Source organism: Lemur catta, chromosome 2 (assembly GCF_020740605.2).
Source record: "Lemur catta isolate mLemCat1 chromosome 2, mLemCat1.pri, whole genome shotgun sequence".
In the NCBI taxonomy this organism is placed as follows: Eukaryota; Metazoa; Chordata; class Mammalia; order Primates; family Lemuridae; genus Lemur; species Lemur catta.
Window position 1 is genome coordinate 8,467,243 of NC_059129.1, and position 21,798 is coordinate 8,489,040.

Genomic DNA, 21,798 nt, shown 5'->3' on the forward strand with positions numbered 1-21,798 from the left:
GTTACCTACTTGCAGAGCCAGGCTTTGATTGCAGAGCCTGTGCCGTGAAATCCTGGCCCTTGAACTGCATCCCTGCATTCGCTGCAGTACGTGTGCCAGACTGAGAGCTTCAGTTTAATCTTTCACCCACCCTGCGGGGAACGTGGCATTATCCCATTTTGTAGTCTACCTGAGGTTCCCATCCGATAAGTGGCTGAGCTGGGGCTCGAACTCTGGTCTGCCTGGCCCCGGAGCCTGGGGACAGCCACGTGCCATGGATACCACTCCTGCCGTTGGGATGGAAACGACTGGGACCCCTTTCTGATCTTCTTGCCCTTGCCTGTCCCCACCTCAGTGCCTTATTCCTCCCCAGCTCTGGGGCCTGCCCAGGACAGTGTCTGCAATCTTAGACCTTATGGAGGGCTTGAAGGCGACTTGGGACCCTACAGGGAATGTGTCCCAGTTTCCCATTTCCTGCTGTGTGTTATTGAACACCCTCATCAGATACTTGTGAGAATGGAAATGAGACTTGTCGGGGTTTGATTCATTGCTGGGCACACAGAAAACGCTCATTACGTGACAGCCACTATTTCGGCCATTAGTGTCAGAAGCATAGCAGTTAGAGAGGAGTGGCTTCCCTGGACCACTCACGTCACAGAATTCCGTTAAATAGATCCCGACTAAGCCCTCAACATGCAGGAGCTCTGGAGACAGCACGATGCATGACGTGCTGTGCAGCTGTAAGGTGTCGTGCGCCAGTCGGGGAGACAGGTGACTGCTCATTGCACACCTTGCAACGTGCTGGTCAGAACAGGTGCCCTTTCATCCGGGCCTGAATAGATCAGTTGGGCTTTATCAGATTGGAAGCAGGCGGTGGACACGAGGAAGGTGGGTTCTGCCCAGGAAACCCATGAAATAAGCATCTGTTGGATTGGATCTCAGGGGAAAGGCTGTCACGTTTGTGGGCAGGGCCAAGATAGTACAGTCCGAATTACTCTGGAGGGTCCCTTAAGAGGCCGCTGGGCCAGACAGACTCTGTGCAGTCGAGGCCACGGGAAGGGGTTGGCTGGTGTTCAGGGACTGCGAGGAATGACAAACATGAACGTCTCAGTGCAAGGATCATGTTCGTGGTGAGCGGTTCCCTCCAGGAGAGGCGTGGCAGAGCCCGGGGACTGAGGGCCCGTGGAGCACAACTCTCCTGCCGCCCAGCCCGGGGCGCACCTTGCGGAGTGCGCTGGTGGCGGAGGTGCCCGCGCTGTGCCCACGTTCTCTGGTGCACTCTCATCTTGCTCAGGCCAGCGTGTGCCGTTCAGGAGCGTGAGCCACACGTGTGTGCCACGCGGCCACCGACTGACACAGACACCTGACGGGGAAGCTGCCCACAGAGTGCGATTTCTTGGATTCAGAGGAGATTTCATCTCTTCCATCCTGTCGTTGCCATTCAGACGCCCTATTCCTGGGCCCTTGTGTGAGGTTTGGGGCAGCCGAGAGCTCCAGTGGGGAGAGGCCCTGTGAGAAGACTCAGAATTCAAACAGGCCTTGGAGTAAAGGGCCAGTTCCCCTTTGTGTCCACAGCACACAGCTGCCACCTGCTCGGGGTCCTTGAAGATAAGGGCCGAAGAGGTGTGACCCGGCCAGTCTTCAATAATATATTGTCTGCTTTTTTGGGGGGGGGGGGGGCTATGGTGTCACAGGAATAAATTTCTCATTTTTCTCTACAGATTTACCAGTGTTTTCAGTTAAAATTCTCACTAATCGTAGCATTGTGATGAGTTCTTCTGAATTGTTAATGCTCCCTGCTGCAGTCAGTGAGAGGCACTGCCTTGACGTAGCATCTTCCCATCTAATCTCTCTCTGATCTGCGCAGCACCCAGGGAGGGGAGGAGGTGGGTGCTGTTCACCCCTCGTGCCGAGAGAGGGGCTGAGAGAGGCTGAGACGCTGGTCCAAGGCTCTGAGCTGGGATCCTAGTTCTGGTCAAGTTAAGAAGGAAAAGTCATAAAGACTGTTACATTGTAAGCACATGTGAATGTGTATTACTGTTCTCCATGAATCAATCGTCCTTTAAGGGCGCTCCTTCCTTAGGTGAGTGGGAGCCTGGCTCTCTCCTTGGGAAGGTACCTGTACCTGTACCCTGCACCCAGTAGGTGCTCAGTAGATGTTTACTGAATGAATGAGTGAATGAATGCGTGAGCTCTGGGCCGTCATAACTCCCAGCAGAGCAGGGCCCAGGCAGGCGGCACACTGTGTTCGGCCCTATCTGTTCTGTGCCCTGTTTCCATTCTCCCAGGGGCTGAGGGTGGCACCCAGCCTCCTTTCTGTCTCTTGGGGCTGATTAACTCTGCCATTGGCTTAACAATTTTTTTTCTTAGCCCGGCCTCTTCCCGCCTCTTTCTAATCTCTATTAATATATTTTCTGGAAACATGTTTTCTACCATGAAAATTTCCAAACATCGAGCAAAGTTGGAAGGATCACACACGGCTCTGGTCTTTTAACACAGTACCAGGACCCGAGCCTCTCAGTGTCCCGTGGCCGCATCACCTGGATCTGTGTTGTTCCGTGGGCTTCAACACGTGGACAGAGCACGCACGTGACACTGCTCCGCTCCCGGGTCCTCACTGCCTCTGTCGGTGCTGTGTGCATCGTCACGGCACAGCCGTCAGGAGCGTCGACTCTGAGTCAGACTCTGGCCCTCCTGGCTCTGATGTTCATGAGCTGTGTGGCTGTGCAGCCTATTCGGTAACCTCGCTGCGACTGTTCCCTGCGAGTGGCAGAACAGTAGTTCTCACCTCCCCGGCATGTTGCAGTCCGAGGGCATCTTTGGGCTCATGACCCCATTTCTTGCCTCGTGTCTTTGGTGGCTGCTTTCTCGCTGGGCATCTTGACTGTGAGGGTACAGAGGGACCCACCGACTTATCCATTTCTCCCCCTCCACCGTCTACTCCTCCTTTCCTTTTTTGTGATTTATTTGTACCCCAACAGAATGGGAATAGTGACATGCATTTTTTAAGTGTGTATAAAGGATTAGAAGAGATCATGCCAGTAAGGGCTTTGAATAGAGTCTGGCAAGTATAAGGATTTAAATTTTAGCTGGAAGGAAGGAGCCAACCAACCATACCTCTTTCCAAAAAAGGATTTGAAGCAGCACATTAAAGCAGATAATAAACAACAACAAAGCGAGGCAGGTATTAAGTAAAATTGGCACAATGTGGAAGTACAGGTTGGAAAAGAAGACCAGAGGGAAAGTTAGGACAAACGGTGGTTGGCACATAGCCACGTACACTTGTTAGATGTGTAATTTTGGCTTTGAGCTTCCTAGCGGCCAATCCTAAGAGGGAAATAGAGTTCACAGGGTCTATTAAGGGAAATAACACTGGCTCTGTAGGAGAAATTCAGAAGTTTCTGTCTTGAGATCTGACCGAGTGATCTGGCAATATCTTCAAAGTGTGGACAGTGACCACGGTTAAATTTGATGCAGAGAGGAAACTCGGGTGCTGATTTAATTGAAAGGTGTTCTCTCTCCATGAATGCTTTCTGTGTCGAAGCTTTCCGGAAGAGTAGTTCCTGGAAGTAATTAAGGACTGTGTATTGGAGACACCCCGCCTCTGCCCTTACAGGGTCACCTGCATACTAACTATAGAAGTCACTGTGGGAGAATCAGATCTCATGTTAAAACTTTATTACTATTAATAATATTATAATAATATAATATAAATAATATTAATATTATTCATTAATATTAACTCTATGCCAGTATGGAGCCAAGTGTCACTCGATCTGCTCTCTAGGTTGATAGACAGCTGTAACGGGGAATAAATCATTGTTCAAGATACTTTTTGTCCTGTAGCGGAGACTTGGAAAACCACTTGAACTTGCAAGCCTGTTTTTTCTGTGGCGTCCGAGTGTGTTCACCAAGGAAGCTCCTCACATTTATCCTCATCCAGCCCTGCCCTTCTGATCTGTGGCTGAGGAAGGGGTGATTGGCTGAGCCCACTGCATCTCTTAGACCGCACAGGAATTATTTTTGAAGGGGAAGAGGGAATTTATCTAGATAAGGCATCCTTAATAGCGTATAATCCAGAGGGACGAGGGGACGGTGTAGCAGGCGAGATCTGCCAATTAACTTCGACTTTGCTTTCTTGTCTTAGATGAACTGCGACAAGCCATCGTGGCCATGATGAATAGGAAGGATGAGCTGGAAGAAGAGAACAGGTATCGTGACTGTCAGGCGTGAGGAATAGTCTCTTTCTTCGACATTCTACCTCTGGAACAGAGAGAATATAACAGATGAAGGAAATTTTGCTTTATTGGCAAAATTGTGCCTGGCTATTTTTTTTTTTTTTTTGTCTGGGGTGTGCAACTGTAGTGTTTAACATTTGTCTCCTGTGTCCCGTGTGTAAGCAAGGAATGAGGACCTCACAATAATGGCACCACCTTAGAACAGACTAAGACTTTGGTAGAGCTGTCTTTAACTATTTTTTAAAAAACAGCCTTTATTGAGATTTAATTCACGTACCCTATAACTCACTCATTTAAAGTGTACAATTCAGTGGTTTTTAATATCCTCACAGATATGGGATATCACTACCACAGTCAATTTTAGAACATTTTCATCACCTCGAAAAGAAACCCTGTACCCCTTGGGTACCACCCACCTCCCTTACAGCAGTCTTTTGATAACCTCTAATTAAAGGCCTATCTGCCGTGTTCCAGGTATTCGAATACTTGTCTTAAATGCTGCCCAAACCAGGATACTCAGGGCAAGGTGATATTTGGATTCTTTTGACTTGGCCAAAAGCCCAATTGCAGATACTTGAGAGGTTTCATTAACCTTTTCTTCGCTGTTGAAACCCATGCTAGGTATTATCTGGCATCGGTGGCATTGCTGCCACCTGACTGTCTGCAGTCGAGCTTCTCAGCTGCTACAACCTGGCCTTGACTGTGGGGTGCTCAGTAGAGGGGCTTGTGTACAGCTGTCCACTAAGCCTCTGCCAGCACGATTAGGCTGCCCCCCCGGGGGGTGGGGTGGTGCCCGGGCTCCTGGGTGTGTGTTCACGTTACCTCTTACTCTTCTACTCAGGGCAGAGATTAAGGGTCCATAGAGACATCCAATCATGACTCTCTTTTAAACCTTATTTTTGAGCCCTGCTTGACAAGCTTCTCTCTTATCCTTTTTGGAAAAATATAAAAACAAACAAGCATGACTTCTAAAACAAAAGAGATTGCTTTTAAAAGGAATCTCTAGACTGCACCATTTTCCAAATAAAATAAGCTTTCAACAAAAGGCTTGCAGCCATGGCAGGATTCTTTTCCCTGGCTCCAGCTGGAGCTATTATCTTGGAAGAAGCCATAGATTTTGTCTTACCTTGTGAAGAACAATAGTCACTGCCTATTAATTTTTTTCTCTTTCCCAGAGAAAGAAAGAAAAAAAATCATACTACATTTGTGTCAGGGGGCCCCAGGCGCTAAGAGGGGAATTTTCTCAAAGCTCTCAAGGAACAAAGGTCTTGGAGATTTCAGTGAATAACAGGAGTGATGGTGGGGGTCAGATCATTTTGCTTATGTTCTAATGTCACCTGGCAAGTGTCCTCTAGGTTTAGTATGTAGATGTACCACTGTTGGTAATTGTTTTCTAGAAATAGCCATTCAGGTAGGGTGAAGTACATGGGCAGCAGAGGCCAGGTGCTGTGGCTCACAACTGTAATCCCAGCGCTGTTGAAGGCCAAGGTGGGAGGATTGCTTGAGGCCAGGAGTTCAAGACCAGCCTGGGCAACATAGCAAGACCCTGTCTTAAAAAAAAAAAAAAGTTAGCCAGGCGTGGTGGTGCACGCCTGTGGTCTCAGCTAATTGGGAGGCTGAGGGACAGGATTGCTGGAGCCCAGGAGTTCGAGGCTGCAGTGAGCTCTGATTGCACCACTGCACTCCAGCCTGGGCAACAGAGCCAGACCCTTTCTCTTTTTAAAAAAAAGGTCAGCAGAACCATGTTTGGCTCTCTTTTGGGTGGTAACTTGTGATGATTTCTAGAAGACCTGCTGTCCTCTCCCTTATTTAATAAAATCAGGGAAGATAGATGCACAAGTGAGTGTGTTTTGAAGGGTTAACAAACTTGGGACTATAAAACACTACTACACTGTATCAGACTAGACGCTCTGTGAAGCTTGTTTACCCCGGAGATGGCAGTGAACTGTAGACTCAGAGCATGTTTTGTGGGTGGAGGTGAAAATGAGACTAGACATTTGTCAGATAATCTGAGTGGATATCCTATTTTTATGCCTTGGATTATTCTTTTGGCCTCTCCTGACACCCTTTTCTTTTCTTATTTAGCGTGGCTGTGACAAAATGGCCCCAGTGTAATGTGCTATACCTCTGAGTGGGGTGTCTTTAAAGGGACTTGCCTGGGATTTGCTCAACTTGATGTTTTCCCCTGATTTACGTTGTCAGGTGGCTGGCCTGCACTCAGGCCATCAGGGACCTGGAGCCCGGCTGCAGATGACCGTCCTGGGCCTCATCCTAGTTCTTAGTCTGAGGCTCTTGACCAGACTTTGTTATCTCCTAAGTCAGTCTGTGTGAGATAGACCTAAATTACGGTTCATGCAAGCCTTGAATCGGGACTTGCCTTAGGTTAGGAACTATGCTCTGGGCTCAGTGGACTCTGGGTTGATGGCATCTGAACAGATGGGGTCCCCTCTTCCTAGATCACTGCGGAACCTGCTCGACGGTGAGATGGAGCACTCGGCCGCGCTCCGGCAAGAGGTCGACACCTTGAAAAAGAAGGTGGCGGAGCAGGAGGAGCGGCATGGCATGAAGGTCCAGGCGTTGGCCAGGTAGGACGGGGAGGGACGGAGAGGTAAGCGTGTGGAAGCTTGTTAAAGCCCGGGCACACCTTTCACCTGTGCTTTTTTTTTTTTTTTGAAAAAAAAAAAAAAAAACAGTGACCAAAGGAAATAAAATGTATGTATTTTAATTGAACTTATTTCATTGAGTAAATAATTATGTACTGACATGGTTCAAAATACAAAAGGTTAACTATGCAAGTCCCCACTCTTGTCCCAGCAGCCAGGTTGTTCCCTGGATGCTGTCATTGTTACCGATATCAGAGATATTTCACGTATGCATGGGTAGACACGTGTGCACATACTTTTTTTCCCTCTTTTCTTGTGCCTCTTCTCCTCCGTTTCTTCCTTAATGCAAAATGGTAGCACGTTCCATACGCTCCTCACTTGCTAGCTCGGAGATCGCCCCGTGTCGGTGCGCGTGGGGCTGCCATCTGCTCTTTAAGAACTCCTGATATTTCATCGTGTAACTGTACCAGAATTCATTTAACCTGTCCGCCAACAGCCGGGCTTTGAGGTCCTTTCTAGTCTTTTGCTATTACTGCTAATGTCACAGTGAATAAACTGTGTGTTTGTCATTTTGTTCCTGCATGGGTATATTTGTTAGAAATCTTCCCAGAAGTAGAATGGGTGGGCCAAAGTGCAGGGCGTCTGCGAGTTGGACAGAGAGCATCAGTTTGTCCCGGCTGGGTGGCGAGCCGTGCGTGTCCCGCCGTGGCGTGGAGAGCGCTCGCTGCCATACGGCTGGGCTCGCAGGTGTGGGGTCCAGCCTTGGGGTCTCTGATAACATCACGGGTGAAACATGGTGCTGGCAGAATGTTTTTCATTCCCGTTTCTCTAATGAAGAGTGTCATTGGGCCTATTTTTATTTAAAAGCCATTTTCTTTTCTATGGCTTTGTGTATATTTTATTAAAGAAAACTGTAAAGTGAGCAAAAAAGGAAAATCCCAACTCACATAAAAGCCTACATCTGTCCTGCATTTGCTCACGGGAGCTCATATTTTTATATGCTGTACTTATAATCTGTGCCCGCCGTGGTTTAGTCTCCCCCCTTCTGCTACGGACTACTGCAAAAGCAGTTTTTATTGTTTCCATATAGGCTTCATGTTAACCATTTTTATACACCTGATTTTGGTACTTGATTGAGTTAACATAGCATATTAAATTGGCCATTCTGGATTGGAATGATCAATTTAGTATGGTCTATTTAACATTTGGGTTACTTCCAGTTTTTTCTCATTTGAGGTAAGATAAGCAGTGTATTGGTTATTCTTTAAACTACTTTTAAATAAGACCAGCAGAGAAATACGTCTTGTGGATGTGCGAGGGAGTCCGGAGTCCAGTTAGTTTATAGCAGCAGCATCCACCGTCTCTGTGCTGTTAGGTGTTGTGAATGGCACCGATGGAATTGTTCTGTGTGTGCAGTCGAATGTTGGCACTGTGATCTCGTATTTAATTTCTGTCCTTTGAGTTTCTCCCGTTTCTTCACATTTTAAAATGACATCTCAAGAGCATCGGAGACAGTTAAATGACTATTACAAATAGAGTCATGCGTGCCTAATTTGGCACTTTCTCAGCTGGTCCACCATTTTACATGGCCATGCCAGAGTTCTGTGGCATAATTGCATTTAATGTTCACAATAAAGACTGAAGTGAATTATTGAAGAAAGAATTATATTCCCTGTCATTGTAATGGCCGTATTAGGAGTCAGCTTGGTCGTAAGTCCCTGCATCGTTACTTGCCAACTGTGTGTCTCTGGGCGAATTTCTCGACTCCTGCAAGTGTGTGTTTCTTCGTCTATGAAGTGGGGAGGATGATTTCATGCCCCTGAACGGGCCCAATGAGGAGGAAAGCACGTGACGGTGCATGAGGCGCTGGGCACGAGCGAGCTGCTGTAAGTGTACTTTACAGTAGTGTGTTTTAGCTACGGTGGTTGTCGGGAAAATTCTATCCCGTAAATGGGGTAGGGAAAAACAATTTCTTAACCAGGCAGTTTTATAATCTGAAGTCTCCCCATTTAAACAGTAGGTAGCTAAGAGTTTAAGGTGTCTGAATGTTTACACTTGACAGGTAGAAAGAACATCTATAGAACAGATGAATATTTCAAAAAGAGAAAATAGAAGAAAGCAAACCAATTAGCTGGATGTGTAAGTTTTGACAAATTCAGTTGCTGACGTGTTCCAGACAGAGTTCTCCTCTGCTGATGGTCAGAACTCGCTTCTTGCTTCTGGCTGCAGAAGGAGCAGCTGTGTGTTGGCAGACAGTGGCCCGCTCGGGCAGCGGTTGCTTGGGGGTTGGGGTGCTGTAGCTGTTGGGGCACAGTGAGGGTGGGGCAGTGGAATGTCACAGGCTGGAAGGGGAAGCCCATGTGGGCGCATTGGGGCCACGCTGTTCTCAGGCACCTGTGTGTTCGGGCTGCAGATTTCATGGTGCATGTGGTTTTGCCCAGTGGTTTACGGTACAGGTTCTGGCATCATCAGACTGCCAGGGTCAGATCATGGCTCTCCTGCTTACTAGTTATATGACCTTGGACGAGTTACTTAACCTCTCTGTCTTTCAGTTTCCTGAGTTATAAAATAAGGATAAGAAAACTCTCTACCCCATAGAATTGTTGTATGGGTAAAATGAGAGACCGTGTATCAGCTCAATAAATGTTCTTCATATAAATGCTCAGTAAATGTTAAACTATTATTATCATTTTTATTTACCATAATAATTATGACACTAAGAATCCTTTTCTAACCAAAAGTGATATTTTTAACAGCAGTGGTGTAGCAAGAATTAGGAGCTAGGCTATTTGCAACTCAGAAAAGTGAAATTTTTTCTTTTTGCAAGTATTCTAATACTAAGGGTGCATTTGTGTGTGTGTGTGTGTGTGTGTGTGTGTGTGTGTTTTACTGGCTCTGAACGTGTGGTTGTAAAACCGAAACATCACTGAGTAAATTCAGCATTTGATTACACATTCCTTTTGCTCAAAATTAGTGTCTTTTGTAGAATAAGGTCATATAACTGGCCCAGTGCTTTTGTGGCCCCAAGCAGCTGCTGGTTGCCGATGGGGAAGGGTTATAATCAGCTGCAGTTAAGGCTGCGTAAGTCACATTCCTCTGAATAATTGATTGCCTTGTTTCCTGTTGAACGAAGAAAACTCAAGCTATGAGACAGATGTTAGGAGAAAGAAGACACAAATGTACATGAGGAGAAGTGCCTTCCAGGGAAGCAAGTAAAAGGGTTGCTGGATTATTGTGGGGCAGTTTCCGTTTCTGCTTGTTGTGTTGTAGCATTGTTATCCCTTGCTGTGTAATAAATTATCCCCAAACTTGGTCGCTTAGAACAACAAATGTTTATGATCGTCCACGATTGCTGTGAATTAGGAATCGGGGACCAGCTTAGCTGGGGCATCAGGGTCCCTCACGAGGTTGCAGTCATGGTGTCGGTCAGGCTTGCCATCATCTGAAGGCTTGCCTGGGGATGGAGGGTCTGCTGCCAAGCTTGCTCATGTGGCTGTTGGCAGGAGGCTCAGATCCTCACCACGTGGGCCTCCACACGGGGCTGCCCACACATAATAACTGGCTTCCCAGCACGTGTAACCCAAGGGCAAGAGAGAGCACACCCAGGATGGGAGCCATCATATTTTTTATGACCTCATCTTGGAGGTGACACACGACCACTTCTGCTGTACTCTGCAGTCACACATATCAACCCTGGTGCAGTGACGGAGGGGAATACATAATAGTGTGAATTGCAGGAGCCAGGGCCCCTGGAGGCCGTCTTGAAGTCTGCCTACTGCACCCAACAGGCTTCTGCTTCCTCCTGGGGCAGGCCCGGCCTGCGCTAGTCACGGTTCTCCAGAGAAACAGAACAATAGGCTGTATGTGTGTCTCTAGAAAGAGATTTACCGTAAGATAGTGGCTCACATGGTGATGGGTGTTGAGAAGTCCCACACACTGTGACCTGCAAGCTGGAGACCCAGGAAAGCGTGTGTGTAGTTTGGAGACCTGAGAGCCAGAGAGCCTGTGTGTAGTTATCAGTGAGTCTGCAGGCCTGAGAACCGAGAGTCCCACGGCAGGAGAAGATTGATGTCTCTGCTCCAGCAGTCAGGCCGTCAGAGAACTCACTTCTGCTGTCTTTTTATTCCACTTGGGCCCTTGGTGGAGTGACAGATGCCCACCCACATTGGTGAGGGCTGTCTGCTTTACTCCCCCAATCCAAGAAATAATGTTTAACAAGCTATCTGGGCATCCTGTGGCCCAGTCAAGTTGACACACAAAATTAACCATCACACTATCCCATTTTCCTTGGTGGGCACTTTCTCCTCCCCTTCTGGCCATGTGGTTTGATGGAGTTGACCCTGTCCTGCCCCTACTGGGCTCCAGAGGAGGGCAGACAGTCCAGGCCTGGACAGTCAGCTGGCTCCATCCATTGGCCACCATGACTGTGTCACAGAAGGGCATGTGGCCAGGCTGATCTGGTAAGAGCCAGTTACAGCATTCTTGAGAGGATGATGTAAGCCAGGAGTTGTTGGCAGCTGTCTTGCTACTCTGTGAAAAGACCCTAACCCCATGTGGTGACCACTCAGTAGAGAAATGGAGGGAGAGAGAAATCAGCAGTTCCTGATAGTATCATTTGAGCTCCTGGATCCAGTCTTTCCTGAAGCTGTTTTTCCTCTGGTCTTCTCAAGTATGTGAGCCAATAAGTTGCTTTTGTTACTTGAGCCAGTTTGTGATTGGTTTTCTCTTAGTTATAATCCTAAGGATCATGACTAACCAAGTGTCCTTGTTTGGATATTAGGGGATTGGAGTGCGTCGTGTTTTCTCTGCACCTAAGTAGACTCGCCTTCTCAGTAATCAGCCTGCCAGGCCCACGAAGGGGCTTCTGGTTGGCTGAGACTCACCAGGGTGGTGGAGAAAGAGTTCTCGAGGAGAAACCCACCGGATTGCGTTACAAAGCACCGCGCAAGGCTTTCCTTCCTGTCTCTCCTGTTGGACCAGCCTTGCTATTACTCTTTTGTCACGACTCTTCTCTCCTGCTGGGCAGTTCTAGTGCATTAATAAACCGATGTTATTAGTCGTGTGGCTGGAGCCATTCCCTTAGCCCTTCTGAGCCTCTGGTTCTGTGTTTGAAAATTTGAAGGGGGGTGGGGTGGCATGGAGCAGGCTCCCTCCTACCTCCTGCGAGGTGGCATCGTGCAGGGTGCCATGCCGATGTGTCGTGCGCACGGCTGGCTTGGGAGGGCTGTGTCCAACGCTTCGCTACGGAAGCAGCACAACACAATGACTCTGGTCTGGCTCTGCCACTTAGTACCTTCTCAAATCTCAGTTTCCCCAACTAATGCTAACCTGCTTTTGGTGGCAGAAAGCCAAACCAAATTAGCACAAATTAGTCAACAGGGGAACTTTTTCTTGCTATAGCTGGGAAAGCTGAGAACAGGTCACTTTCTTCAGTGCCGTTGGGCCCAGGTGCCCTGGTGATGCCAAGCACCCTTTTCCTTGTCCTCCCCTGGCTCCACGTCCTCTGTGTGCTGGTGTCGTTCTTCAGTACGCTCTCTGCACACAGCAGCAGAAGTGACCTCTGGTAGTGCCAAGCCTCACACAGGATCTCAAGGAAAGAGACTCTTTCTCCTAATGTTCATATGTAACATCTTAGGAAAGACTCTTTTTGGGCTTGTTGCGGCCGGGAGTGAGCAGAGGGCCGTGATTGACAGCCTTGCCTGTCCCCAGGGCAGGCACCGGGCAGACAAAAGCATGTCTATTACATTTTCTCCAAGGATTGTTGGGAAGATTACATGAGCTAATGCTCCTAAAGCACTCAGCGCAGCTCCAGGCCCTTTGCAAGTGCTTGGTGAATGTCACCTCATTCCTTCTCCTTGGCTGGCTCCCTGGCTGGGGCACAGAGGCTGGGATCTCCTGGGTCCTTCACTGTCCCAGCTCCGCCCGCAGCGAGCATCTTGGAGCCTGTGGCCACTGGCCTTCATTTGACCTTCAGCTCCTCCTGGCAGTTGTTTCTCCAGCCCTGCCTGCCCAGCATGTGTCCCTTTGTTTATTTGTCCCCGCTGGGCTGCTGAGCAATGAGAGCTGCTGTGACAGTGTCCCGCACAGCCCGTAAGGGAGAGTGGACCAAGGGCCGTGGGAGCCCTTCGCAGGTCATGCTGTCCGGCCCCTCGGGAGACCTTTAATGGCTTTCTATGAAGACTCTAAATCTCAGTTCTGCCCCGAGGCTCAGTCTCTGCCTTTTTTAATTTTTAAGTTATTGTAGAAATATGAAGACCATGCCCTTTGTGAAAAAGGATAGTAAATTTTTCCACTGCCTATCCAAAGGCATTGATTCTGTATATCACACGAGGCAAATGGTCAGAGTTGAGAAGGTCAGACATGAGGGATACTGGCTTGAGTTCTGAGCCTGTCCTGGGTTAGGGATGTCCTTTGGAAACAAGGGTTTGGGCCTTTTCAGTGCCATCTCCCCAGGGGGAATGCATGCTCGGACAGGAGAAGGCAATAGGTTTCATCCTGTTGCCAACTCTGGTAGTGGCCTTCTGGGGTTCTGGTTGAGAAGGATCCTGGGATCTCATCTGGGCTCAGCAGGAAAGAGTGCTGTTATTGATTAGCGATGTCTGCCATGGACGTGGGAAAGGGAAGTGGTGGCAAGCATGCCAATTTCCCACCCCTATGGTAGCACTTGTGGAGTAGTGGAAACTGCTTGAGATAAAGTCCACAGGCCAAGCTGGCAGCATCACACATGAGACTGAAAAAAGGAGAGAATCTACCGTTCTTTTATAGCTCCCATTATTCTGTTCTGTCTGGTAAAAGAAACATGCTCTGGAGGAATATCTTAAACCCATCACGTGAAACAAAACAAAACTTTGCTCTCAGGCTTAGTAAAGACCAGAAATAAGGCCCAGTTTTGCTGTATCTTTGAAAAAATTAACATTTGCGTTGTCGCTTTGTCGCTCTTGTACCAGCTGTCTTGTGAGTGGTCAATGAAACCGGGGCTTTAGCCATGCTAAGCAGGAGTCAGAATGTCTCTATGCTATGTTGTCTTTTGTGTTTTTCCTTGGTTAGATGTTTATGTCTGATAGAATTTGACCTCATTAGCAAGCACCTGGTTCAGCCACTGTGGCATGTTTAGGCTCCATCTTAGCAGACTCAGTATCCCTTTTTAATAAAAATATTTGGCAATGCCCCCTTCACTATCCAGAAATGAAATTCATAGCCGATACAACCTGCCTACACAAGTAATTTTAAAATATTGGTGCAACACCCTACTTCTAATATGAAAGAGAAATAAAAAGAAAGTAATCTGTAATAAAAAATAGATTTTAGAATATATTGGCTGGGCACCACTCTGCTAGAAAACACGATGAAGTAAGTGTTTGCATCTCATTCTAATGCATAAGTTTGGATTTAAAGAAGGTAAGAAGATCACAAGTCATTCTTTATAAGAAGTACAGAAAACAAAAGAGCAGAGTATGGGTGGACCCCAGAGTAAACTGGCATAGCGAGTGTATTTTAAGGGAGTCCCTTCTAGGCTCAGATTATGAACAAGCTTTTCACCTACAGGAATGGCCGCAGGACAGTTGTGAGCATTGCAGGAGGTCGGCAGGAGGGACAGCTCCTGTCCTCAGCACCCTCATCCCTGTGAAGACCGAAACTGCCCCCGCGCATTTTTGTTGCACCTCTAGAGGGCAGCACTGTCTCCAGTGAGAATCCCTGCTTTAGCCCTTTCACCCAGCGTCTCTTTTTCAGGACCGTTTGCAATTGCAGCAGAATTTTGTGTTCAGGAGCCTTCTGGTCCCTTCTAGTCACTCCACTCTTTTTGAGTCCCTCTTTAGGGACTGCACCCAGAGCACGCCGAATTACCCATCCAACTCCTACTGTGTGTCCCGCCCACCCTGGCTCTCCTGTCCCTCACTTCTCTTTCTTTGGGGGTGAAGTTTGCTCCCCCAAGGTCACTGCTCTTCCACTTCCGAGTCTGATGAGCTGAGTGAGTTGTGTTCTTCATTCTTAGCCACATGTCCGTCAGCAGCTGGCAGGTCTTAATGACAAGCCCCAGAGCAGCCACGGAGAGCTGAGTGCCGGGGTGGGACGGGGATGAGTCCAGGACGCGCGTGTCAGGGCAGCAGACAGGGTGGCTTAGGAGGAGCTGTTTTCCTGCAGTTTGACGCTAGTGACAAAATTCAGTGAGGGATGAACGGTTAGTTAATATTGTTCATTTGTTGATTCACTCATCATTTACTGTCCTGTGTTAAGCTTAGGCAGTCAGAGGTAAGATACGGCTGATTCTAACCTGTAGGTGGTGAAAATTGAAGGGAGGGGTGTGTAAGCAAAGACTGCAGTCTTTGGCTGGCAGTTCTGTAGGTTGCGGTTCAGTTGCCCGTTCTCGCAGGAGCGCAGTGTCATAATCTATATGGGGCAGGCCTGGACGTGAGTCCTTCTCAGGGGCACCTGGGGTGCACAGTGTAAGGAGGTGCTGGTTCCCAGCGCCAGGCGAGGGCTTCCGCTGCTTCTGCATGTGTGATCTCAGGTGGTCATTTTACCCCTCAAGCTTCTCATCTAGAAAACCAGGATGAAAGTCTCTCCCTTAGACTGCGCAAGAGAGAATGCACGAAAGTGCTCAGCACAGCGAGCATTCTGCATAAGCACTGGGTAAAAGCCGGATACGATGATTATTATCGGTTTCATGGAAGTAAGTTATCCCTCCACTTCAAGGCTGCAAAAGGTCGTTTTCTGGAGTAATGCAGCCTGCTGTTGCTCAGATGTAACTAACTTTCTAATTAAGAATTCTCTGGGTTGAAGAGCTAAATATGTTGCTTAAACTTTGTGGTGCATGACAGTCACCTGGGAGCTTTTAAAACAGTTCTGTCCAGGCTGCCCTCCAGACCAATTAAGTCAGAGTCTCTGGAGGTGAGACCCAGACTGCTCAGGTAATTCCAGTGTGCAGCCAAGGTTGACAACCGGGGCTTAGAGCAGCGTACCTCAGACCTTAATGTCCCCACCAAGCACCTGGGGATCATGTTAGAATTTAAATTCCGACCTAGCAGGGCTGGAGTGGGGCCTGATATCACATTTATAATAAGCTCCCAGGTGAGGCTGCTGCTGCTGGTTCCTGGACCGCACGTGAAGTAGCAAAGGCTTGGAGAGAATGCTAGAAATGATCTGAAAGGCTAAGCTGATTGAAATCAGCTTCGGAAAGGTGGAGGCACTTGGGATTTTTTCTCAGAACCAAATTGGGATCTAATTTTCTGTTTGTTGGTTTGTTTGAAAAACACGAAGAATACCCTCTGCAACACTGAGCACCATTAACCTTTGTCATGTTTGCTTTAGATTTTATTTTTATGTAAACTATAAACCACGTGTAGGTTTTTGTGCCATGGTTTGAATGTTTGTCCCCTCCAAAACGCACGTTGAGTCTTAATTACCCCTGTAACGGGATTAAGAGGTGGTGGCCTTTGAGAGGTGATTAGGCCACGAGGATGCCGCCCCGTGGGGGCAGGGAATCGATGCTGTTATAGCAGGGCCAGTTGTTCCCCTGTTGCCCTTGAGCGTTGGGGTGTGCAATGTGGCCGAGGAAGCCTCTTGCAGGGTGCTGGTGCCTTGGTTGTGGGCTGCACAGCCTCCAGAACTGTGAGTAAATGTTCAGTTCACTGTAAATTACCCAGTCTCAGGTGTCCTGTGACAGCAGCACAGAATGGACTGCAGCAGCTTGCTTTGGGGTATTTTTAAGGGTCTACGTGTGGGCTTCCAACATCTGCCCAGCATTTCACAGCTTGTTTTGCTCACTGAGCATTGAGTCGAGTGCTTTCAGGTTAAGATGTGCACAAGTGGGAGTCTCAATCCTGCCGTGACTCGCCAGCTTAAATTTCTTGAGAAAGCGTTTGTTCCCACGCTTTGAAAATCACCTTTAAGTTGCAAAAGCAACACATAACAACCCAAAATGGGGAAAAGAGTCCTAAATCCCACAACCCTAGTATGATAATTATTTCCATTCTTAGTTCATTTAAGTCCATTTTTACATAGTCATACTACCATTAGTTGTATCCATGCAATTTATATTCTGTTTATTGTTTCTGTGTAGATTTCAAATTATGTTTAAAATAGGGCCTTTCCACCTGCATATAAAATGCACGAGTTACAATCCTTAAGTTAGAGTAACAGAAAAGTTTAAGGAAGAAAATCACCTGGACACAATTACCATTAATGTTTTATTTATTATGGAACATTTTATTGCTGTTTATTTTATATCTATATTCATTTCACATAATTCAGATCATTCTGAATCTATAAGTTGATGGTCTGCTTTGAAAGACATTTTTTAATAATACAGTAAATAACGTTTCCTCATGTTATTCCCTTATACGGATATCACTTTTGATGTCCACGTGTAGTTCTGTGTTTGGATATGTCCTTGTTTCTCACATCACTCCTTTTTCTTAACCAATTTCTTTCCCTTTTAGGAGTAGTGTTTCCATGAACATATGTTTTCATAAAGCTGTTCCAATTAAGAAAAATAATTTCCTTCAGCTAGATTCCAAAAAGTGGGATTCCCACGTGAGAAGGGGAGCATGTTTGTAAAGCTTCTTGATTTGTATTGCCAAAATCCTTTGCAAGAAAGAGGTCTCACTTTTATACCCCCACGGCAGGGCCTGACTCACTGTCACTTTTAGTGGCTGTGTGGCATGCTGCAGCGTTCGTAGCAGGTTTGTGTTGAGGCTACTTCTACTCTTCTGAGAGTGTAGCTAAAGGCTGCAATGAATATCCTGTGTGCTACTTCTACCCTTCTGAGAGTGTAGCTAAAGGCTGCAATGAATATCCTGTGTCTCTGACTATTTCTCCGTCAGTTTCTTTCCTTAGTATGTATTTCTACAAGTGGCATCTCGGGGCAAAGGATGTGAATGTCTTAGTGCCTCCAGGGTGAGGCAGGAGGACCTACCTGCTGGAGCTAGAGCTGGTTCTGTCACCATTCGTCACTACTGGGCTCCTGCTTTTGTGACTGTGGAAGGTGAAGGTATCCTTGGCGTGAATGACTTCCCAGCTGATTTTTCTTTTGGGCGTAGTGACGTGGGACTCCCCTAAAGGTAGGAGATGGGAGTTGCCAAATGCAGTAATGTCAAAACTTTAAATTATGGGAAACGTCTTCTCAAACATTACGAATAGTGGAGAGCCATATACATTCTTTCATAATCCTTTCAGAATTTTGTAACCAATGTAGGTTTCCTAGATTTTTTTTGTGTGAAAATGATAGCAGCATAATGGGGGAGGAACAGGAGCTTGGTAGTATCTCAAAGCAGTCACGTACAAGGGAGAAAGCCATGTGGTTGTTTATTTTCTGCAGTGCTTCTAGAATCCAATCAAGGACTCAGGTTTTGTTGATGAACTAAAATTTTTAGGGAGTAAGCAGCAAGGTATATTTGCACGAACATCTGTGTTTTGAAGCATGTGCCCACATTGAATGGTTAAGCATCAGAGCCGTTAGTACCCGATGCCAGATGTTCCCCTGAAAAATCTGCACCAAACACGGACTTGGGTGGGTTCATCAAGATGCAAAAAATATGCAGCTGTTAAGGGAAAAGGGAGAAGGTTGTGTCTGAAATGTCGCTTTAGCCCATCACTTTTCCCCATCAAAGCACAGAAGCAGGAGGAGATAAAAAATTACCGAAACCAATAAATATGATAGAACTCTCATTAAAAGGTTATGATAATTATCCACTGGGGAGGGAAATGCATTCACCATTTGTTAATGCTTCATTTGCTGTCTTTTCTAATGAGAAGTAGGTAGAGAAAAATAACAATGGTTTTGAGAGATACCAAAAGAGCACGGGGAAGGTGAACAACTGCGAGATGCTGCTGCTGCGGAAATGCTAGCCTTCGAGTCACTTTAGAGAAACGGCTGCAATGAAACAGCCAGACCTAGCTGACCCGAGGCGCTGGAGCCCGTTGCTCAGTTTAATCCCCTGGTTTTTGCCCTGTGCCTTGGCGGGAGGCAGAATTTGCAACCTGGTTATTCGTAGAAATAATTTTTCAAATCTTGCCTTTCCGGTGTGGTTCACAAGGTGGCAATTTCCATGTCACTGAACATGAAGCCTGGGTCTTAAATATAGCCAGCATGTGAATGCCCTGCAGGCGGTGACAGTAGCGATGTGACATCACTGCCAAGCAACTTCTTGTTATTTTGGAGCCTGGGAGGGGAGCAACAGGAAGCTCAGCGGAGGGGAGATATTCTTGGCAGCAGCAGCAGCATTACAGTTTAAAGAGAGACAACTGTCAAGTCTGGTGATTCTGGAAGTTTGCAAAATTTATTTGTTCACTGAGCAAACAAAAGTTCTCCGAGTCCGTACTGGGTGCCAAACGCAGACGATGCAAAGCCGTATGAGACTCGTACCTGCAGCTGTTCAGCTCCTGCCACCAAACAACCGTCACAAAAACATTTTATTTTAAGAAGAGCCCTTTCTTCAAATGTGTTCTTACCTAAAAGCTACCAGTGTAAGCTCCTTGAGAGCTGAGCTGCACAGGTTAAAGTGCAGAGGTGGGGGGTCCTGGAATGCCCCCGACTGAGCTACAAAATGCCCTTGTGAACCGTGCCAAAAAGGCCGTTTAAAAATGACAACCTAGTGCAGGACAGGTTTGCCTTTGAGTGCGGTTCTCTCTCGTTTCTGGTAATGTTGGAATAAAGAGCTGTTAGGGCCGAACTAAACCACAGTCTGCGTGTCTCTTCTCTATCTTGAGGCTTTCCCTTTCCCAGGATTGTTTGGGAGCAAAGTTAACTAACTGTGTCTTAGTAGGATCTTCTTTTTTTTCCTCTCTCATTTTATTTACTCATTTTTCCCTCAAATTTTTTAGTGCAGTCTCTTCCCCCTTACATTCTTAGTCCCCCTTATTTTGCTTGACTTTTTCTTTTTTCCCCCACAGCATTTCTTATCTTCTAATGTTACTTCTTACGTGCGCTATTCAATACTGCCTTTTTGTCTTATGTTTTAAACCTCATGAGGGCAGGGATCTTTGCCTTATTAGCTCACTGATAGATCTGACCCAAGGAGCCTGGACAATACCTGAACATAATAGAGCTCAGTAGAAATTTGTTGAATGAATGAACAAATAAATGTTTGCCAGTTACTTCTATGTTGTTGTTATGTTGTGCTTGGCTTATGTTTCCAAGGTCATTTCATGGTCTAATGTGGCTGTTGCAGCCCCAGCCATTACATCTGCATTCTTAGCAGCAGGAAGGATGAAGCAGGAAAAGGGAAAAAAGTGTATGGCCACTCCTTTTATGGGGGTTATTTGCAAGTCACTCAAAATGATTGCTCTTACTTCTCAGTGGCCTGAACTTGCTCTGCTAGGGATGCTGAGAAATGTGATTTCTGGTTTTTGGTGAAGCACAGATTGCAACCATCCCACTGAGGAGTTTTGCCTTGGTTGTGTGGATGGCGGGGAACTAGTGAGGACCAGGAAGGAAGGGGAATAATTAATCAGATCTGTTCCGTGGACACGTCCCCCTCCTGGGCATTGTGGAGAAGTGGGTGGGTGAAGGCCAGTCTTGGAGGGGCTGATTTGGGCTGGAGGTGCTTTGAGCCATTCTGATGAGAGATGGTCAGCTCTGAAGCAGGGTGATCGCTTCCAGGGAGACAGGGTAGAATCAACAATGATAGGTGTGATTCTAGTTGTTTGGTTCTTGGATTGGAGTCTGTCTTCCCAGTAGACGTGGTTGCCTGGGGTTAAGGATGGATAAACAAAGGTAAATGAGTTATTTGCATAGCTCCTTGAAGTGGAAGACCAGATCCAACCCAGGTCCTGGCCAGCACCAGTGCTTTCATGAGGATGTTTACTTCCTTTCGGAGCCTGTGCTGCCTGTGTTAACCTGAGCCATTAAGCGGCAGGTCTTTTGAAGAGTGAGTCAGCATCACAGCTTCAAAAACCCGAGCCCTGCAGCAGGTTATGGCGGCCGGGAATGGCAGCTAATGAGCTGACTCTTGCCCAGTGATCGCATCTCGAGGTGGTGTGTAGCTGCGTCCCTTTGTAATTACCATGGTCATGGTGTCGGGAGGCCCCAAGCCCATGAGGAGGAGGTTGTCCCAGGGTCACCAGCAGAGTCACAGCCTGTGATTTTGGTCCCTTTGTGCAGACTGGGGCTAATTTGTTTTGGCTCCTTTATCAGAAGTGGAAATTGCTCAGCCAGGCAAGAGATACAGTCATTTAATAGACAGAGGCACTTGGGTGGAGCCCGTAAGACTGGGTCCGACCTGGACCTGTGTTTTCTTCCCAAGTCCGTTGCTAAGGGAGATGTGACCTTGGCTTTCAGAGGACCTTAACCAGCAAAGCCTGTCCCTCTTCTGCTCAATGGCCACAGAGTCAAATTATTAATAACTGTTTATGCTTCTTATTTAACTTTTTTCATTACAGAATTGTCCAAACACATAGGAAAGTAGGTGGAATAGTATTTAATATAACAAACTCATGTGTACCCATCACCCAGCCTTAGCAGTTATTAACCTGTTACCAGGTAAAGCAAGTCCTAGATATTGTATCACCTATAAATACTCAGTTATGTATGAATGTGTAATAGGTAAGGACTTAAAAAAACATAACCTCACACAGCACTAGTATCGCACAAAAAGATTAGCAACCATCCCTTGGTATCATCTAGTTTCTAAGTTCTGAATTCCTTGATTGTCTCAAATTTTTACAATGGCTTTGTTTGGGTCAGTTTTGATTTCACTCTTTAAAGTATCTATCAGCTCATGCCATTCTTATGCTTAAAACCCTCCATTGCACTAAAAAAGTCCACACTTTTTTGCATGGCCTGCGCTCTCTGCATGATCTGACCCGTGCCTGCCTGCTTCCTGCTGAGCATGTTTGTTGATTCTTCTGCCTGGAACTCGTCCCCCCAGATCTTTGCGTGACTGTTTCTTCCGATAATCTCTGAAGAGAGGGCATCGTTGTCTGAAGCAGGTCTGTCCTCTGCCCCAGTCATTTTCTCCTTCCTCATTCTGGTCTTAAAT

General features: G+C 46.9%; 1 protein-coding gene across 5 annotated transcripts in view; it reads left to right on the top strand.

The window, feature by feature from the left end:
* Nucleotides 1-21,798, top strand: part of SNX29 (sorting nexin 29) — a 394,246-nt gene that overhangs the window by 94,139 nt on the left and 278,309 nt on the right. For all 5 annotated transcript variants that reach the window (XM_045542623.1, XM_045542624.1, XM_045542625.1 and 2 more), the window contains 2 exons: nucleotides 4,127-4,190; nucleotides 6,674-6,802. In XM_045542623.1, the coding sequence (XP_045398579.1) occupies nucleotides 4,127-4,190; nucleotides 6,674-6,802 (193 nt within the window). The remainder of the gene's footprint in view (nucleotides 1-4,126; nucleotides 4,191-6,673; nucleotides 6,803-21,798) is intronic.